The 21135-nt window shown below is 33.8% G+C and overlaps 3 protein-coding genes across 4 annotated transcripts; all 3 read left to right on the top strand.

Annotated features, from left to right (window-relative positions):
• Nucleotides 1–1866: 1866 nt before the first annotated feature.
• On the top strand, nucleotides 1867–6303 carry LOC108547692 (transcription factor E2F3). The gene is made up of 7 exons (XM_017900315.1): nucleotides 1867–1945; nucleotides 2024–2181; nucleotides 2484–2625; nucleotides 2700–2913; nucleotides 2994–3267; nucleotides 3352–3712; nucleotides 5412–6303. The coding sequence occupies exons 1-7, from the start codon at nucleotides 1867–1869 to the stop codon at nucleotides 5534–5536; spliced, it is 1353 nt and encodes a 450-aa protein (XP_017755804.1). The 3' UTR covers nucleotides 5537–6303.
• A 4430-nt stretch (nucleotides 6304–10733) lies between these two features.
• On the top strand, nucleotides 10734–12471 carry MRG15 (mortality factor 4-like). Its single transcript, XM_017900317.1, has 6 exons — nucleotides 10734–10933; nucleotides 11074–11191; nucleotides 11261–11569; nucleotides 11657–11869; nucleotides 12011–12180; nucleotides 12261–12471. Exons 1-6 carry the CDS (start codon nucleotides 10906–10908, stop codon nucleotides 12431–12433), a joined length of 1011 nt encoding a protein of 336 aa, XP_017755806.1. The 5' UTR covers nucleotides 10734–10905; the 3' UTR covers nucleotides 12434–12471.
• An 800-nt stretch (nucleotides 12472–13271) lies between these two features.
• On the top strand, nucleotides 13272–19074 carry LOC108547727 (serine/threonine-protein phosphatase PP1-beta catalytic subunit). Of its 2 annotated transcripts, XM_017900357.1 has the most exons (6): nucleotides 13406–13457; nucleotides 13947–14018; nucleotides 16211–16698; nucleotides 17607–17705; nucleotides 17805–18044; nucleotides 18133–19074. In XM_017900357.1, exons 1-6 carry the CDS (start codon nucleotides 13406–13408, stop codon nucleotides 18238–18240), a joined length of 1059 nt encoding a protein of 352 aa, XP_017755846.1. In that variant the 3' UTR covers nucleotides 18241–19074. The 2 variants fall into 2 exon arrangements, with proteins under 2 accessions (XP_017755847.1, XP_017755846.1); XM_017900358.1 differs by lacking the exon at nucleotides 13947–14018 and having other exon boundaries at nucleotides 13272–13457; nucleotides 18133–18240.
• Nucleotides 19075–21135: the final 2061 nt, after the last annotated feature.

The raw sequence follows: 21135 nt of genomic DNA, 5'->3' as shown, positions 1-21135 counted from the left end.
CAATGAACAATTGCTTGTTTTAATTTCTTTTTGTTTTTGCTTTCATTTTTCTCGTGTGCAGCTGCTGTACACTCGCATTAAAGTACAATACAGAAATTGATCTGTAGTTTTCACCAGATGTTCAGTACTTGCAGAATTGTCACCTTGCCGTTTGGTCGACCACTTCCGTTTCTTTATTCTGAACAACGATTATTTTTGTACATCGTCATATACCAAATATTCCAATTATTTTGTATGTTTCATTACATTTATCAAATGTTCTTAGTTTTCTCAAAATACTACTACTTTCATACGATTTAAATTCAACGAATTAAATATTTTATTAAATATTAAAAACACATGGAAATTATTGTAGATGATTGTATTTAAAAGGTCACTTAAAAATTCACAGTTGCACTTCCCATTAATTGCGTAATAATAAAGTTCATTTTTCTATCTATCATGGCATATTAATTTTCCAGTTTTTTTTTTTTTAATTGTAACAAGAAATTTTGTCATTTTCTCTGTGAAGACAAATGCGTTCTTTGGAATACGAGTTCTATTATTAGGATCTACCAATGTTGCTTGATTCAAGAATAAAAACCTTCTCCCCTATGCTGTCTGTTCTTTGATATGCATCTAAAAAGTCGCTTCTCCTTAAATGTGCTATCGCGACCGAATAAAATACACTCACAAATGGGTGGCACTGACAAAAAGTCGAGAATGAAGGGACGACGATCGATAGGAATTTTTATCGGATCCGTACACCTCACTGTCAATAATTTTCACATATGAATGGTATATTTTTGATAAAGCATATACTGTCGACAAGGTTAACAAGGTACTAATATCTCGTTAAAATGTTGCATTTCAAATTTCCTGGCCAATCTTTCTGCTATGTTTCAAATTTTCATTAACGGATATCAAGTAGCGACACATTTGAGATAATAAACAATTTTTTGTAATGAACGATATGAAATGAAAAATACGTATCCGCCAAATCAGTATACATTTATTAACCTTCATGGACGATGCTGTAGTGTAATGACACGTTTTCTGAAAAACTTCGACAACTAAATTTTATTAATCAAAAGTAGGAAAAGATATTTATAAATGTCATTATTTATGTAATTAACATTAACTTCGTGATTGCTATATTGTACAAATATATAATGATATTAAAAAACATTACACTAATATTAAATGTAATTATTTAAATATACAATAAAAACTACTATTTTATAAACAGTGTAGAAATATTTGTTAATATTTTGTATCTGATAATAAATTTATTCCAGTATTTTACATAATTTTGTAAGGAAATTTATGGAATATTTGTCTTATGTATTTTTGATTGTATTCTATAAAAAAATGTACATTATGTTTCAAAATATTTGTATTTTCGTGATAATACTTCTTTTTATATTCGTTCAACAAGTTTACTTGTATGTATTTCTATTGCATACATTGATACTTTCATGTCATGACAGAAATCTGTAACTAGTTATTTTCTGCAATAATTATCAGTGAAATTTAATTTTAATGCAAAGTGAAGAAATATTTGATATTAGGCAAATAAAATTTCATCTATGAGTTATTAACTAGAAATATATATTGAACAGAACAACCTCAATAACAGAATATAAAAGTTTCTAAGGCATTGTACCATAATATTATGTGAGTTAGGTTTGTTTTTGTACCAAGTTTTAATTTAATACTTAAAATTCTTAATTGAAAATATTTAAAGAAATTATTACTTACTTTATCTTGGATATTACTTTTCTCGATCTTGCATGTTTCAAGTCTTATATCATAAGTTTCTTATTTCACAACTTTATACTTTTATATTTTTATTATTACTGTTATAGATTCTTATAAACAACAAAAATGCCTCGAGTAAGGAGACAAGTGGTCTTGGAAGATCCTGCCAGGCCTGTCACACCAGATATGGTGGATACTAAATTACGTATGTATCAATTAGAAGTCATTTAGTAATTTTCATTTGATTTATTTACTTATTTGTAAATGTACAAATTTTTTTCAGTAAAAACAGAGTTTTTGGATGATGGGTCTTTGGATGAGGTGCAAGCACAAAAAGTGGCTGAAGAGACGCCAAGTCCTCATCTTCAAGACCACCAGTATGGACAAACACCTTGTTATCAAGTAACAAGGAAACCTACACAATCACCACCACGAACTGAAGTAAATACAGTCATATTTATAATGACATAACTTTTAAAATAAAGAATCATTATTGATGAAAAGATTAGTCAAATATAATTGCATTTTCCAGTATATTCAAAGCTTATAATATTACTTACAAGTGATTTAAGAAGTCTATTAATTATTACAAAAGTAGTTCCTTCGAAATAACATTTTACTCTATTTTTAATTTTATCAACTGTTTAATTCAATTGATATGGATAAAACTATAACAAATTATTTCATAGTAGTAAGGTTAACATTACAACATATTAATATTATATTTTCTTATGTTTTTGCAGCAAATTTCAGTACAGGCAGTGAAAAGAAGACTGAATCTGGAAATGGGAACTACAGGTCCCAGCCAATCTGCCTTTAAGGCTCCTAGAGGTAAACGTAGGAGATCTGGATCAAGTTCCCTAGCTGGCCACACACCTACAAAAAGTAAATTTCACTTTTGTTTCTTTAAATATTATCGTTCGCATCTTCGAGGAAAAGAAATGTTATCTTCGTTACAGGTAAAACAGTAGAGAGAACGCGGTACGATACATCACTGAGCTTACTTACAAAAAAGTTCATACACTTAGTTGAAAGCAGTCAAGACGGTGTTGTAGATTTAAACGTAGCGTCTGAAAAGTTAGAAGTACAGAAACGTCGTATATATGACATTACGAATGTATTGGAAGGCATAGGTATTTTGGAGAAGAAAAGTAAAAACAATATACAATGGAAGTACGTTATTCATTGTTTATCAAGAACTAAATACCAAGATTTTCTACCCGAGTGGTAAACGTAATCATTGTGTTTTACAGAGGCGGTCAGTTACCAAACGACAGGAACGATATCGCTGATCTCAGAAGGGAGGTGGCAGATTTAGAAGCTAAGGAAAATACTTTGGATCGATTGATTCACGGTGCAAATAAAAACCTTAGGGAACTCTGCGCAGACAGACAATACGCTTATGTAACGTACCACGATTTACGTTCTGTCCCAATGTACAAAGACCAAGCTATAATGGCAGTAAAAGCTCCGCCAGAAGCTACTCTTCATGTTCCACAACCTATTAATAACCTTGGTCAACAAAAGGTAATCATTGTTCATTATTTAAGTAAATTAAAATTGGAAATATTTTTGAATCGCTTATTGATTGCGTTATACGTTCTTTTACAGCTTCAAATGCACATGAGGTCATCTCATGGAGAAATAGAGGTGTTCCTCTGTCCCGATGATCCTGCAGTTAAAACGTCTCCCAATTCGGGTTACACGACGACGCAACCTGTGCCTTCGTCAAAAGAATCCGATTTACCCTGTCTGCCTCCTGAAATGCTGGCCAATGGAGATAGTGGGGTTCGGGTTGAACCAGTACCTTCTGTTGAGAGTTCGTTGAATACTCGTTTGAGTACTCCGATTATATCTGCAGTTACCAGTTTAGCAGGCATGAGGGACGCGCTTTTGTGTGAATCTGATGATTACGGACCAATGGGTGGTGGCAAATTCCAACTCCAAACGGAGGATCAAATTAGCACTCCAGGTAGGATCGCGTATATATATAATTAGGATTTAGTAAGATTCACTTGCTATTCTATTTTTTCATTTTTTTCTTTACGAATGCTTTTGAAAAATAATAACTTAATTTAGGAAAACAAAATTGGTGCATTTGTATGCAATATTGATTTTAATTCCATTATAAAGCTAATTTTTTTTATCCATCTCTTTTTTGCTATTGTTCTCAGCACGTACGCTTTTAAATGTACCGCTACATTTCAATGCGAATGCAGGACGTAAAATGCTAATAATCGCAATAAGGTGAATACTACCTTTTAAATATAGAAATAAGGATCTAAAAAGAAGCAAAAATTATTTAATAATTGCTTTCACACAATTGTATAATTTATAATGAGCACAAGTGTTAACTTGCTTATTTTCACCTTTTTGCATTACTTACCACATTCTTTATGTTCGTTTATTAATACACATTAACACGATAATTTATAATTGCTAATTTAACAATTTAATGCAATGTTTTGATTAATTTTTTATCGATTAATGTCTCTACATTTCTTTAACTGCAATGTTCCTTTTCATTGCAGTTGTATCCTTTTCTTTCATACTTCTTTCTTATCGTTATCATTGTTATATTTTTATATTATTTTTTTTTTGTTCTATTTTATTTCGTTTTTTAATAAATACTTTTCACACTGCAATTTTTTGTCTCTATGCTTCCAAGATGTTTCAAACGGAAATACGTTTCTTTCTTGCTGAAATAAACGAGAGATTTGTAATAACGATACTAAAATCTTAAACTCGAAAGGAACGTTGCTCATGCACTGATAAATTCCATAACATTTCTCACAAAAAAAATAATCCGTCCGAGAAAAAGGGATAGCGAGAGTTAATATTCCGTTGTCCCTCGAATTCTACTAACTTGAGCTATCTTTTTTCCTCGGTCCTCTACATTTTCAACAATGGAGGATAGCCGTACCCTGATGGAGCTCTGGCTGTGACTTGTGTATTAAGAAAATTCAAATCACATCACAGGCAGAGTTCTAGTTAGGTAACGGTCTCAAACAGCGAAGCTCGTGTCGCGCGAAGGTACGTTTCATAGATCAAATAATTATTGGCTTGTTTGTGTTTCAGTGCAGATGTATGTGTACTCTCCTTCTTCTGGCATCCTCCTCACTGTGGCATACACCTCATTATAGAATGCTTTTAATCCCTTTACTCTGTGGCTTAAAATGTCTTATTTCCTCACTTAGCGCTGAATTAATATTCTTTTACAAGCAGATGTGGCAAATCTCACGAAAATCATTCGCAACGTAATCATCCTTAATTCCATAGAACTCTAGCTGTAGTACGTTTCTGCTTCTAACAAAATAATCAAGATCAATCTGTTCACTTACAAATGCAATAAAGTATCAAACGATCGATGAAATAAAACGGATAATAAACTAATATAGAAAGTGTTCGACTCTAACGCTTTAAATGTCGCGAATTAGTATCGAAATTAAATAACATCCTCGCTTATGAATTGCCGATTGAAATGGAGCAAATCAAACGAGCTTGAACATCCGAATGTGTAATTGACTCCTGATAACTTTGAACGTTTTCAAAAATTGACGAAACGCGAAGAAGAAAATGATAGATAAATAAACAGTAAAAGCCAGTCTCTGAAAGTGGAGATACTCGATAAGACAGGACAAGCCCAGCATTTTTTCTCTCTTTTGTTGCAGATCTAAGTATTCTCGATTTCGGAGAGCACCTGCTGTCCCTGGAACCGCCTCTTTCCGAAAACGACTATTCGTTCTCGTTAGGCACGGAGGAGGGACTTTCGGATCTCTTTGATTTCAAATTCTAAAGGATATCGTCCTAATCGTCGTCGTCGTGACACGCAACACACCCCTGTCTTTTTTGGACTACCACTCTGAGTTCGCCTCCCTAGTATTCGAACGGATAGAGGTCACTTGGTTAATCCGATAATAATGCGAGCACTTTCGTGTCGTACCGATTGGCAGTTTTCGTTGTTAACTTCTAAGGGAACGATCGAGCAGTACGTAGCATGTAGTTATCTATCGGTCCATTGTTCGATTAGGGTAATAGAAGCAGGGACAGTTTGACAAATACGTACGAAACACAATCAAATTCACGGCACAATAAAAATGGAAAACGAAAAAAAATCGGCACACTGCTGACCTGGTTTTAAGTAAACGGTTTCGCTTCTTAGTTTCTGTGAAGGAAGGAAGACAAATGAGAAAGACGAACACACGTGTAAATATCATTGAAAAAGTATATAGATAGGACGTGTTATTCGAGTACCGAATAGTATTTTGTCGAACATGTGTCTCACGTCGAGGTGTTTTTAGCAAACGTTTCCGCAAAATCAACCGCACACAATGTGTATCACGGTCGGTCCGCTTTCAAAATTCTGCCTCTGCGAGGACAAGAAGAGCATCAATAATTAACGGGGGAAAGACATATCACGCCAACGGTGAACGCGCGCGCGGTCAGTACTTCCGGCCTGACATGGTCGCAGCCGATTGAGTTTCCGGGATAATAAGTTGTAAAGCTGCCCTGGCGGAGTTGAAGCGCCGTTTTCTTGTGCAATGTGTAATAATACTGTAAATGATGTTAAGCGTATGAAGGCTATAGAAGTGGAGGAACGATGGAAGAGGAAGTGGAGGATATATATGACGTTTCAAAGAGAAGAGAGACTGGACTCGTGTCGACGAACAACTACGATGTTTCCCTTTTTGGTTTCCTTTTTTCTTTCATGTGGTTAATCAATCGAATTGTATAAAAATTACTACTAGAATCGATAGCGTACGCGGAAGAAAAGTCATTTCGATGAAAGAAGTCCCTCCTAGCGTAATGTTTCTATCGACGTGATATATATAATTGAAGAGGAGAGAGAGAGAGAGAGAGAGAGAGAGAGAGGAGAGAAAAAAGAAAAAAAAGAAAAATAAGAAAATAGAGAACAACGGATAAAACGTCTTCCGGGCGGTCGCCTTCTCTTGTCACTGGGACTGACTAATTGTTTTTTTCTAAATCATCGTGCTTAAGCCGAGAGACCGCCGTCCGGAAGGGTTGAATTGTAATTATTAAAAATTTTTGTCGAGACGATCGATGCGTAGTAAGCTTTATCGACGAAGAAATCGTTTGTAAAAAGAAAAAATGAAGACAAAAAAAGGGAGAGAGAGAGAGAGACGACGAAGATGAAACGCGAGCGGCTGGATGGCATAGTTTTTATTCTATATACTTTTGTAATCGGTCGAATTTTCCGAATAGAGAGCGAAAATTTGTACAGTTCGATGCACGAAATACGAGGATAAAAAGAAACAAAAAAAAAAAAAACTAATAATAATGAAGTATATAATAATTGAATTTATCTGTCGGTGCGGATGAGGAGCATTTTGTGACATGTAAAAATATACACACATACAAAAGCACGTACATTACATACATACATACACGAACATCATCATCTCACAGTCTGATCCTATCGGAGGAAAAATATTGTACAGTCCGGCTATTGATCATCATCATCGTTTTGGATTAAGCTTGTTCGACGATGTCGAAGCGAACATGGAGACGAACTCGAGCGTACGATGGGAAAAATAGATGAACGAAGGAGGAAAAGAGAGTATAAGGAGAAGAATCGTAATGCAGATAATCTTAGGCGGTATCGTTGCATGTAAACGCATGTGTATTTAATTCGAGTCGTAACGATGGAGAGAACGTCTAAGATTCTTTTTCAGGATACAGTGCTATTCTGGACCTGATTTAACAAGGGGTTTTTCGAAGAGAATTTTACACCAGTGCGTCTAGACTTTTGCCGCGTGTAACGGGACGGGAAAAGAGAAGCTTAATGTCAGCGTTTCAGTGAAACTTTGTTAAGACGTGAGCATCGATGACGAATATTGTTCCTGAAGAAATCGTGGACGCACTGGAGGGAATTGTCTCAGCTGGAAGTCTCTTAAGGATGTACCCTAAACGTACAACTTAGTGTACGTCCAAAGCCATAGTGCCTACACAATAATGATCACACCCTTCTGCAAAACTGTAAATAATTTACATACTATACAAAGTATATATACATATATATGTATATATATGTATATGTATATGTATATATATAAATATATATATATACATACACACAGACAGGCAAAATGTAAGAACGTGACGACCCCGATGGACAAAGAAATAATAGAAAGAAAAACCGAGTGCTGCGGACACCTCATTGCGATTATCACGAAATATCGATTAGTTAGTTTTAATTACGATTAATAATTAATTATTGAAGCATTACACGAGGAAAATGTTAGTTTATAAATTCGCTTGTTACATGTAGATATATGTATACGTATACGTATATGTATATGTAATAAGCACGTATGTTTTATAGTCAAACGAACATTGTGCAGAATAACGACAGGATTACGATTACTTGGGAATCTTGGGGAACTATCTTTTCTTTTTCTTTTTCCTCCCTCTTTTTTTTTTCTTTTTTCTTTTCTTCCCCTTTGAAGCACAGGAACGCGAACCAAGCGTTTCTTCTCGCTACGTGTATTTATTTCAACGAGTATCGCTCATTTTAGAGCAGATGAGAATTAACCAAGGATAGCTTTTCCTCCCGCCATTGTGTCGTCGAATGAAATAAGCCAATAATCCCGAGACGATTATTCTGCACAACGTTCGTGGAGCGCAATACCTATTTACAAAATGGAAGGATTCTACTAGGTTTGTTTTCTTTTTTCTTTCTTTTTCTGTTTCTTTTCTTCTTTTTCCTCGATTAAACTGGTGGCATCGCGCTTTTTTCATACGCATCGTGCAACGAGAGGGGAAGCAAAAGGGAAGAAAAAAAGAAAACAAGAAGAAAAAATGAATCGAGTGTGCGTGAACGTGTGTGAGTGGACGTGATGATCGAATGATGATAATTGATACGAATGTTCGATGGTCGACGGTTCGATTAACGATCCCGACACACCAGTGAGAAGTTACGATATTTTCTACCTGAATGTTTGCGGGGATCTCGGCCAAGTCTGAGCTCGTCCGGGATTTTACGAAGTGTAATGATAGTTCATTGATATTGTATATTTTACTCTGTTCGAAGAGTACGTTGTAAGAAACACATCGATTGAAAAAGAAAAAAAAAAAGAAAAAAAAACAGGAGAAAATAGGGGACAAAAGTGAGAAAACTGCGAGTGTCGTTCCGACGTTTTCAGACTTACCGGGATCTTTTTATAATAACTTATCGCGAAGATGGCAGTCCATCAGTTTTCATTTTTTAAGCCCGATTATTCGTGGAAACCTCTGGCCCGCTTCTGGCAGTCTGTCGAATAAGGCGCTTCTGGTATTTTACAACGGACGACAGAGCCTTTCCTTTTCTTTATTTCTCTTCGTTTAGCGGGAGTTTTATGATCTTTACTTAACGCGAACCGGAGCATTGTGTATAAATTATTAACGTTGTTTCGGCGAGCAACAACGACGATTCGATTATTTAAATTAAGGGGGAGATGGAAAACGAAAAAAAAAAATATGAAGATTAAGGAGTAATAGAGACGCGTTGCTTTCGAGATACATCGATGTTCTTTGGAATTTTCTTGATTCTAATTCGTCAATGATTCCTTTTTTTAATCACTGTTCGCGCGCGCACGCGTACAATACGCACGCAAATACACTTTTCTACGAATGTATTTGAGAGACTGTTCAGAAATAATACTTAAAAAGAAAAAGAAGAAAAAATTAATTCTGATCGATTGTCTTAGAAAGAGGGAAAAGAAAAAAAAAAAAATTGAACGATGTATGTACCAATACGACGAACGAGAATTTTGTCACATTTTACGGGCACGACCCGCCGAAAGATACAGTGAAAAGAAGATTGAAAAGAAAAAAAAAAAAAAAGTGAAGAGGAAGTTACAAAATATAACCTTGTGTAACGTCATAGGGAGATGTGATGTTTTTAATTTTCCATAACCTTCGTGTTCGCTTATTACGCCCTATACGAAAACCAATGTTTCGTTTATTTTGTTAACAAAAGTAGGATGATGTATTTATACGAATCGGCATTTCTGTTGTCCGACGTTAAACGCTCGTTATTCGAATCGATTTTAAATTTAAGTTGCTCGTATAATTTTGCATCGGAAAATTCGTTCGTAAAACTTGCGTATAAGTTCTAAATGTCTATATCAAAATAACGATTAATGTAGCAAAAGAGATATTTTTTATGTACGTTTAATACGTATAACGGTATGAAAAAATAAAGCGTCAAAACTTGATTTTGATCGTTATAAACGTATCTACGCTTAATATACGTGTATCATTATGAACTCGCATAAGTAAGCGATTTATAATTTTAACATTTAAATCTATAATTTTGATATTTTATTTCGATTATAATTTTGTCAAGGAAAAGAAAATTAAAAGGTATATATGAAAACATGAATCAATGCGTTATTTAACTGAGAAATATACGCATTTACCTTATTTCAAACGAAGTGCGCATGCGCAACGTTCACACGCGGTCACTTATCTTCGCGCTACAGTTGATCGTTTACCATTCCCGCGTCAGCGCCTGAAGAGTGAGCTTCGTTTGTGTTTCATATATTTTGACTTTTCTACATATATATAGATATATAAATATCTTACAGTCGTATATACAAAAGTAAAATTTAGACATAATGTATATATGCTCATAACATTATTAGTTATTTTCGTACTTTGTATCGATACATTATAGGTTAGAATAAGCAATAGATAACTGTCGTACATTTCACAGATTGTACATTTGGCTTACAAAAAATATATAACTGTTGTTATGTCAGTTATTTGTAATCGATCGCAATACTTATTTTAGCATAAAGAAATACACGTGACATTTTAATGCCTATTATTATTTATGTTATTACAAATTTAAGTTTTGAATTATATTTAAATCAAATCTGCGTCTCCTTCGGACAGGCTTGATAATCGGGCAAACGAAAACTCCCTAGCACTGAGAATTTTATCACTATACACAATCGTTCGCAATGCGTATTAGCCTTTATGTGTGAATTTTTAAGATATAATCTAAGACGCTATGTTCAAAGTTCTGCTTTAAATTGATCAGTGAAAATCAATTGTTTTCCATTGGCGCGAATTATCGAGCTATTTCCTAAATTTAGGCAATATTTAAAACTGACGGCTCAAAAACCAACAGCCAAAATAAGCAACCTAAAGGATACAAGTATGCCACCGAAGTGTAAATTTCAAGAAGGTATATGTTTAATTTTTAATACATATGTACCGAAAGTTCTCGTGTACATTTAATGAATTTTTATTACTGAATAATAAATATTTTTTTTATTCGTTCGTAATCTTTGATTTGGTTTTCATTAAATATGTTATTATTTATAGGGGAGAAAGTCTTATGTTTTCATGGTCCATTAATATATGAAGCAAAATGTCTAAAATCCTCCATTACTAAAGAGAAACAGATTAAATATTTTATTCATTATGCTGGATGGAATAAGAAGTAAGTTTCCATTTATATTATCTATTTCTACTAAGTTTCATATTATAAACATTAATGTAATATAAACAGTTGGGATGAGTGGGTTCCAGAAAGTAGAGTTCTTAAATATAATGAGGCAAATGTACAGAGACAGAGAGAAGTTCAAAGAGCACATTCGAATCAACAATCTGCACAGAAAAATAAGAAAGGTAGTACTTCATCTAAAACTCAAGGACGTAGAAGTGAAGGTGTACGTGAGAAGGATACTGATAGTAGAGCTAGTACTCCTGTCGCAACGGTTGATAAGGGTGTTAGTCGGTTTAATAAAAGCAGCAGTAGTAACGTGACACCATCGTCGTCTCATGATTCTACTTCAGATGCTCCACGAAAAAAACGCAGGTTTGTCCCAAATAAATTTAATAGAATTTTACAAACAACTTACTATTAACCAATAAAATGTATAAAACAAAAAAAAAATTGTTACAGCCGATTGGAACCATCCGGTGAAACAGAAGAATATCTCACAAAAGTAGAGGTTAAAATTAAAATACCAGAAGAATTGAAATTTGTGCTTATAGATGAATCAGAAGTAATATTAAAACATCATAAATTACCTGCTTTACCTGTAAAAAATACAGTTGATAAAATTTTAGATGATTATGTAGAATCAAAATCATTAGGAAAAAATGACTCTGTTAGGTATTTGTGACAGCAATGTTTCATGCAATTTGTGACGCATCATTTATAAGTTAAAAAAAATATAGCATACAAAATAATAAATGCTTATTTAAACTTATAAATAATGTATAAACATTAAATTTACTATTTAATTATTTTCAGGGAAAGTACATTAGAAATAACTAAAGGTATTCGCGAATACTTTAATATTTCTCTAGGTTTACAATTATTATATAAGTGGGAACGTCCACAATTTATACAAATTATGAATGATAACCCTGAAACACTGCCAAGTCAATTGTATGGAGCATTTCACTTACTAAGGCTATTTGGTACTGTTTCTAATTATATTTTTTAATGATTATGTTAATACTATTAAAAATATTGCTATTCAATTGAATTATTTTTCTAGTGAGACTTGGAGGAATGTTATCGTATACTACATTGGATGAAAGAAGCATACAACTATTACTATCTCATTTTCACGATTTTTTACAATACTTGCAGAAACATAATACTGAACTTTTTAATCTTCAACAAGACTATGCAGACTCACCGCCAGATTATCACAGGAAATATGCCTAAGTTAGTATAAATATCATATTTTGTTCGAGACTACCACAAGGCAGCTGCAATATTTGATTAATAAACATGTACATTGATACATTATTAGAAATAATTCGATATGAAGATAGGTTATTGTAAAAACACTTAAAAATTTTACAAATCGTATGTTATATTGTTCGAAATTTTTCTAAAATGTAAGCACAGTTTTTTAGTTTCTTAAGTGTACAAAGGGATGTAATACATTTTATGGTATATACTTTAATTTAGGAGAAAATATTAATGAATTATATCTTTTATTTATTGTATATATATTGTATTATGAATTTACTATCTAATTACAATTTTATACATATTTGGAAATACTCAAGTCATGAGCATAGCTTGTGTTTGATTAATACCATTCTACTAAATACGTATTTTTATTTACTTTTTTTTAAATTATCGATTCAAATTATGTTAAATTTCGCGATTACAAAATTGAATAATTACGATAAATTAAGTGTATATAGTATTTATGTTACTACATATATGTAAATATAAAATTCTGTTATTCTTGAAACGAAATTATTAATCATCGATTGCCTATTTAAATTGTGAAGTGCAACAAGATTTGCAAATTCAATGTTATGATCAAATCATAGACATTCTGAGAATATGCAAATAGCTATTGTCTATATGCATTCATTTACATAAGAAAACAAATTTTATGTTATGTAAGACGTATTATTGTTCGAATACATACATATAGTAAAACTGAATATAGTATAATCGCGTTCAGTCAAATCGATGATCATTTTATCTCAAAAATAATATTCAAAGGCGATAAAACTAGGTTTGCGATGATCTTTCTTTTATTTACATAGGACCGGCAGTCGATAACAGCACATATATACATGAAAATCGACAAGAGTTATATATACAGTTGAATGCGTACACAAACGTATCATCTAGTCTACAAACATCAGGTCAGTCAGTCAGTGGCAAGAAAAAATGGCGGATGTCGAGTTGAACGTCGACAACCTGATACAAAGATTGTTGGAAGGTACGTGATAAAAAAAGGGCCTCTGTGAAAAGAAAGTGTGAAGTTGTTCTCGGTAATATCATCTTCAGTTTGGTGTACAGTTGATCGAAAGTTTTTTCCGTAATACCCAGTGAAAATCGCTCGATGCGAAGTCGCGCCGCGTACATCGAGTATATATACATTTCTTTCCAGCCAAAGGAAGATTAAATCGTGCGCGATCTACTTTATGACATCCGATATCTGTGTATTACGAATCTACGAATGGTTTTCTTCGAGTTTCCTCATTTGTCGAAAGTTCGTTTTACTCGTGGTCTGTAGATATTAAAGAGAGAGAAAAGAAAAAAGAAAAAGATATCGATCTTCCAGTGTTGCAGTCGTCGTAATTCTTTAGACATGCCAGACGTCTTCGGATTTATTCCGTATTTTTCTTTATTTTCTCAGAAGGCAAAACTATTTCCTTTTGTTTGTTCTCTTTTCTCATGCTACATGTCGGAACTCTTTGCGGTAAAGTATACCACACGCAGAAAGACCAGGTTCAGAAGAAAGCCAAGCTAAAAGATATTTTCTCGTCGGATTTTGTCGGTACGCAACAAGGAAACCACCCCATGTAGTTCTTTTCCGTTCTTTAGTTGCGTCTTTACCTGCCTCAACGTCGTGCGTGAACGCTCGCCATCGTTTGCTTATGATTTACAATGTAAAATGAAGTAGAAGCTAGATATAGCATTGTGGCACCTGCAACATCGAAATTCTCCCAAGATATCATCTTCATTCTCTGTCAACTCTATCATCATATTGATAATGTCCCATCAGCTTTTCTGCTACCACTGACTATACGTGAATTTAGTGATCCTTCCAGATGTAAATATTAAATAGAGGATGTATTGTAACGTGTTTAAACCAAAACTAATATATACTTAGGAAAAAGCTTTTGGGACTGTCTGTATAATGAACACATTGAACACAAATCACTTTCTTTGAACAATAAATCATGTTTATACGAAAAGTATAATTTGTGACAATCCAATATGCACGTAAAATATTGCTTGAATGCAGATTAGTTTACTTGCATGCTTGATATGATACTTGTCAGTGTTGGTTTAAGCTTTTATCAGAATAGTATGTATATAATTACTTTTTCATTTTCTGTTAGCAAGTCAACTACTATTTTTTAAGAGGATAATATCACATTCTTTTTCAAAAACTTATGGCACAGTTTGATGTATCTTTACAAATATGTTTTGTGTCAATGTTTATACTATCCTGGCATATGTTTCTCTCAATGTGTTCAGTTAATAAATGTATATTACAACACTGACTTTGTTAAGCATACTTGTTTCTTATTTGACATAAAGATATTGCGAATAAAGACAAATTGTTTATTCTCTCTAAAAGGAATTGTGTATAACACATATGTATTATTGCTCGATAAGAAATTTAATTCTGTTCAAAGTTGCAGACAATTTTCCTTTTTTTAATTAGAATGAAGATGTAATGCTTGGTGAAGAATAGTCACTTTCATCTTTTCTGCGTGCCTACAATATAGTCGCGTATCTCATCGCGAAAAATAGGTTTTCCCGAGGAATCTAATATAAAATGCAAATTGATAACGTTGTTGAAGTAAATCGTAATACGCTGTAGCTAAAGAGCAGTCCAAACTATCGCGTGCGAACAAATATAACGATGACGAGGACTACGATTTTTTCATCGTACGCCCCGTTTCCGTAAATAACCAAATTATTAATAGACGTCGTTTCCGACATTTTGCCATTTTCGAAATCTCTGTCATCCTTCCGCTACAAGAATCCCATCTTTTTTTTTTAATTTTTTAATTTTATTTTTTATTTTTTTTTTTCTCTCTTTTTCTCTCGTCCCCTCCATTAATTATGGTGCTTAGATACTGGTTGATGTGACCTTGCTGATATGCAGTTTTCCAATAACCATCGGCCCAGTTTAACCGCACCGTGAATTCCTTTATAGCTATAAATAATTCAGTGACACTGATACAAGGTTCCGAAGAGTAATCTGCGAACGAAATTTCACGTTTCTTTGTTCGTTCGTGACCACTCTATGTTCTATACATTTCCGTAGTCTATATTCATATATCACGATCAGTGGTGTTTACACGTGACCATCAGCCGGCTTCGAGCTTTTGTTTTCGACTGTTCCGCAAGTTTACGCTCATACGGCGCATTATTCGAACTCATACAGCCGCTTAATCCCTTCGAAGCATTATAACTACGACAACCTTTTGTGTTTCCCGATTATTGCATCAGGAGAAAACCTATATCGCATCGCTTGATGTTTTCATGATCGAACCTCCTGCGTGCAGCCCCATTTAACCAAAGTAAGCCATCACAGTTGTTGTTTAGACGATAATTTCCCGTCACGTGATTCTTCAATTTGAAAAAAAAAGGAAAAGAAAAGAAATTAGCAAAATTGATTAATTTATTTGTTTTGAAGGATTAAGTAGGAAATGTGATATATGAATAACGAACTTTGTCACTGGACTCGATCGAAAGTTAGATAGCAGCCCGTATTTATATAAGCAATAAGAGAAAACCCAATTGATAGGACGATCCGTGGAATCCGTATAATCGTATTACCCTTGTTCCCCTTTTGAAAATCGGTTCTCGGCAGTCAGATACCTTCATGCTCCAGCGTAGAGTTATGCTCGATGTACCTGTGACAAAACGACTCTCCGATGCCTCGCGATACGTCGCCGACCGTGGGAACGGGCAGGAAATGCATTTAAACGTGCGAATTTTTGGGCGCAGTCCGAGGATGCCGGCCAGGAAAGACCGTCTTAATGTCGGAGGGCGAGGTGCGCGGCCTTTGCCTCAAGTCGCGGGAGATTTTCCTTCAGCAGCCGATCCTGCTCGAGTTGGAGGCGCCACTTAAGATCTGCGGCGATATTCACGGCCAATACACCGACTTGTTACGACTGTTCGAATATGGCGGTTTCCCGCCAGAGGCGAACTATTTGTTCCTTGGCGACTATGTAGACAGGGGCAAGCAATCGTTAGAAACGATATGCTTGTTGCTCGCCTATAAGATTAAATATCCAGAGAACTTCTTCCTATTGCGGGGCAATCACGAGTGTGCGAGCATAAACAGGATATATGGCTTCTACGACGAGTGCAAGAGACGGTACAATATTAAACTATGGAAGACGTTCACCGATTGCTTCAACTGTCTACCAATCGCCGCTATTATCGACGAAAAGATATTTTGCTGTCATGGTGGACTCAGTCCTGACCTTCAGGTGATTCGATATATGTTTCTTGAGGATTGTTTGGGAAAATTTGTAGAAATTTTTCATCTAATTGTATCGATTGGAAATTTGAAATCGCTTTTATTATTTATTCATCTTTTTGTTTGTCTGTTTCAAGGTTGGTAGTGGAACGGGAGTTGTGAAGTCTGCGTGTTTATGTAACTGGACATTTGTTTATCTTTATGATTATTGAAATTTTATGTAACATTGTTTATGGAAGTGATAACGTTCGTACAAGATCGTAGAAAGAGAAAAAAGGTGAAAGATCATGAAAAGGTATTTATGTTAGAGATATTTTAAATGTTGGATAAGAGACAAAGTTTTTCAAGGAGGAGGTCATTTCTGTAACGTTGCGTGCGGAAGTATCGCGTTAAAATCGATACAGTCTTAAAGAGCACCTCATAACGAGCGAAGAAACGAATTTGTGAAATACGTGCATCGATTTGTACTTCATTAAGTGTCTTAAGAAATAATTCGTAAAATTTTTCCAAACAATCCTCTGATAATTTATGATTACTTGAAACGTAATGGTAAGATGGTATTTTGGAAACGTATTGGAATTTGAAAATCATATGAGTGTAAATTGTTATTCGATGTTTATTTCTACTTAAAATTGCGATCTGACTCGTTAAAGTATATATCTATACTTTCAAAAATCTTATATCTGATTGAAAGGTTTTGTAACATGTTAGTTTATGAAAGAAAATTTAAAAATGAACTTGTTGTTTAAAATATTGATTTTCTAATTATATTCGATGTAAGGAGGAAAATAATAAAGTGGCGGAAGATTCTTTATAACATAAATTATCGATCTTTGCCATTCATAAAAAAAATATCTTAAAAAGAAAAAAAAATTTTTTTCCTTAAAGAAATTTGAATTGATTTTTTCTGTCTAACAGAATATGGAACAAATCAAAAGAATTATGCGACCGACAGATGTACCTGATACTGGCCTTCTCTGTGACTTGTTGTGGTCTGATCCGGACAAAGAAGTGCAGGTATATAATGTTTCCTCATTATGTAATTTGAACATCTATTATGGATACTTTGAGTAATATCAAACTAATGCATTGCGGACTTTGTCTACCATGTTCTAGGGGTGGGGTGAAAATGATAGAGGTGTATCTTTCACATTTGGCCCGGATGTGGTGTCGAAGTTTTTAAATCGCCATGATATGGATTTAATATGTAGAGCACATCAAGTAGTCGAAGATGGCTACGAATTCTTTGCGAAACGACAGTTGGTTACCCTGTTTTCCGCTCCAAATTATTGCGGAGAATTTGACAATGCTGGAGGAATGATGAGCGTCGACGAAACTCTAATGTGCAGTTTTCAGGTAGGATTCGTGAATATTCGATGTAGTTGTCGTGCATTGCATGGTGCATTTCGATTATTTTTATCCATTATCCATGATGTACGTACAGATTTTAAAACCATCAGAGAAGAAAGCTAAATACCAGTACTTAAGTTTGAACACGGGTCAAGCAACGAGACCATCTACACCACAAAGGAATCCAACCAAAAAGAAATGACAGCCTTGTACTCGGTTTTTCCTTCAGTTAAGGAAGCTCGTCGACAAGGCGACAAAATTTTTATTAAGGCGCGAACATTAAGAGCATAACATTGTACGATATGTTCTATCACTAACTAGCGGTTATGCCAAACAGATGAAAAGAAAACAAAACAAAAAAAAAAAAGAAAAAAAAAGAAAAGAACGGGTGAGACACGTAGTGGTGTTTGATTGTCGGGAATTATTTGTGATCGTTAAAGACTTTTAAAAAAGGCAGTTTTAATTCTTTTCTCCGAGTATGATTTAAATCTAGCATTTTAAGTAATTATTATTATGTTGACTGATTAGTGATTTAAAAGTAATCGTGTATCGGTAGAACTCGCCCGAGTGTGCTTGTTATGAAAAGTTCAAAAAGCAACAAAAACAAGAAAAAAGTTCTGACTTCGCTAATGCTTTTTCGTGAGTATTACTTTTCATGTTTTGGCATGAAGACGTTAAAAGGAAAGCATGTAAAATTTCTTTCTTTCCTGTCGTATAATTTAATCAGAGATAAATAATGTAGTAATTAAAAGTGACATTTTTTTTTTCATTCAGTTTAAATCAACGATCACTTCCGTGTTCTCTGGAAAATTATTTACATAATATATCTTCCAGATGTGAGTGATCCTTTTATTGCCATTAGCGTTTAAAAAGAATTTCGACATTCTCATTTCGACTATTTATTGCTTCCATGTTAAATGTTCAGTGTAATTATTAGACATTGCTGAGTATTCTTAATATTCCTCTTACTATTATTGCCATTGCTTTACAGCTGATTTGATTATTGTTTAATGAAACGCGTTTATCATGTACATAGATATTCTTTCATTTCGCTCCACATTATTTCTGTATCTTATCTTTTTCTTTATTCGTTAAGTCACGTCTCAACACAAGTTTAAATACTTTAGTTTTCAGTATTTCAAACTATTGACAGCACGTTCCAACGTATATTGTAGGAATATTAGATTGTTTATTCTCTAAGAACAAAAAATCAGAGAAGAAACAGAGAACCAGTATTTTTAAGATGACGATTCTATGCAAATTATTATTATCGCCTCTATTCGAAAGAAACAAAAGGGTATTAAGAAAGATTAAAAAAATTATTTCAAATGCAAACTATACTTATTACGAGGTTGTGTGTAGGCAGAAGAATCTCAGTCGTTGGGAGATTTTACTCTTGCGATAAAGTAGGTGAAGTATATATGTATATTAAACTGATCTACAAAATACCAAATCGTTAAAATGCAATTACACTTGCTATTGGAGAGAAAAAAGAAAGTCCTCGGATGATTGTCATTTTTAAGAACGTACTATTTCACTTTCAGATCTTTTGTTACTTTATTTTTCTAAATGTAACTCGATTATGGGGTTAATAATTAATCTACATAGAACGATATGCAGCATTTGTTATATTTAATATTTGCTTGAATAATATACTAACTATGTCATGTTTCATTTTTATTCGTGTTTCGTAAAACATTTATTAATTTCTTCAAATTATTTTCAGAAGAATGTCCTCAGATTAACTTTCACTTACTCTTTCCGTTCAGTTGTGCAATACAAAAAGTAGTTCGCATAAATGAGAATCTAGAAAGTATCAGAAACAATTTGAATACCGATGTGTATAAGAAATAGGTATTTAAAAATATTTACGAAAAATACATTAAAAAAAAAACGATACACTATTTGAAAAAAAGCGGAAAAACAAAAAAAAAAAAAAGAAAAAAAAGAAGTAAAGTACATTAGACCGCACTGTATCATTCGAATAACTTATAGTTCCGGAAGTGAACAATCATGAAGCGGTGAACGTATTATCTGAAAGTGAAATAAATCGACTTCGACGCATCGTTAGGCGAATAAAAACGCGGCTAGCGAGTTTGTTTATATGAATATTTATAATTTATGTTTGTTAAAATTATTATTTAAGCGGCGAGGATAAATCATTGTGAATTTTTTTCTATATTTACAAGACTTTTAATCGATTTATTATAGACGAATTATTATTGTGAATTGTTAAATAGACAAAATAATGGACTACGGGCATAATTGAAGTTGCGATGGTATATCATTTGAATTTACTTCTTAGTATTTAGAGAATCCTTGCAGAGGTCACGTGATTTAAGCGAGCCGACTTAAAAACGGCCATTTTTCTTCCTCCTCACACTCTCCGCCATTGACCCCTGTTCTATTTCCCTCTCCCTTGCCCCCCACCCCCCACCCCCGATATAAGTTTAATTATAAAAGAAGCGGTTGTGATCCCTCGATATGCGTTTTATCCGAAACTCATAAATTATATACACAGATATTATATTTGTAAACGGCTGATCGGTCGAGATTCGACGATTCTATATAAAATAAGAAATAAACGACAAATACTGCATGTTGTATGAATGTAATTGGCTATTATCTATTATTCATCGTTCGAATCTCGGCAGAACACGTCAATGCAATGACATCCTAAAGATGTAAAACTTTCAGATAATAAACATGCATATTGTTGTACAAACCTGTTCTTCTGGGTTTGATATTTAGTTCCACGACAGGCGTCTTTAAATACTGTTGATGATAATGAAAGAGAGAGAGAGAGAGAGCGGGAGCGAGAGCGAGAGGGAGAGAGAGAGCGATAAGATCGCGTGTATCGCATTGTTTCGTAAAAAAAGAAGATTTATAGTAAAATTTGGGCAGTGTTTATTTTATTCGTAGACAGCACGAACGAATAGTACAATAAACCATGGTGGCGAGAAAAATTAATAAATAGAACTCCGTGGACGATGATACGCACTGTGAGAAAAGAAATAATCAGGCAATAGGTATCGAATGGTTGTTTAGGATACGATGTAAATATTTTTTCACATGTCTGTATTTTTTTTTTTTTTTT

Source organism: Eufriesea mexicana, unplaced genomic scaffold, assembly GCF_001483705.2.
Source record: "Eufriesea mexicana isolate 0111107269 unplaced genomic scaffold, ASM148370v2 scaffold1140, whole genome shotgun sequence".
Classification (NCBI taxonomy): Eukaryota; Metazoa; Arthropoda; class Insecta; order Hymenoptera; family Apidae; genus Eufriesea; species Eufriesea mexicana.
Note: the sequence above shows the minus strand (reverse complement) of the source record. Positions and strands in the feature narration are given on the sequence as shown.

Excerpts from the sequence above, each read along its gene's own strand:
- LOC108547692 (XM_017900315.1), top strand. The coding sequence starts at position 1,867 with ATGCCTCGAGTAAGGAGACAAGTGGTCTTGGAAGATCCTGCCAGGCCT. Across the intron at positions 1,946-2,023 it reads TATGGTGGATACTAAATTAC|TAAAAACAGAGTTTTTGGAT; the intron begins GTATGTATCAAT and ends AATTTTTTTCAG. Across the intron at positions 2,182-2,483 it reads AATCACCACCACGAACTGAA|CAAATTTCAGTACAGGCAGT; the intron begins GTAAATACAGTC and ends ATGTTTTTGCAG.
- MRG15 (XM_017900317.1), top strand. The coding sequence starts at position 10,906 with ATGCCACCGAAGTGTAAATTTCAAGAAG. Across the intron at positions 11,192-11,260 it reads TATGCTGGATGGAATAAGAA|TTGGGATGAGTGGGTTCCAG; the intron begins GTAAGTTTCCAT and ends TAATATAAACAG. Across the intron at positions 11,570-11,656 it reads GCTCCACGAAAAAAACGCAG|CCGATTGGAACCATCCGGTG; the intron begins GTTTGTCCCAAA and ends AAATTGTTACAG.
- LOC108547727 (XM_017900357.1), top strand. The coding sequence starts at position 13,406 with ATGGCGGATGTCGAGTTGAACGTCGACAACCTGATACAAAGATTGTTG. Across the intron at positions 16,699-17,606 it reads GACTCAGTCCTGACCTTCAG|AATATGGAACAAATCAAAAG; the intron begins GTGATTCGATAT and ends TCTGTCTAACAG. Across the intron at positions 18,045-18,132 it reads CTCTAATGTGCAGTTTTCAG|ATTTTAAAACCATCAGAGAA; the intron begins GTAGGATTCGTG and ends ATGTACGTACAG.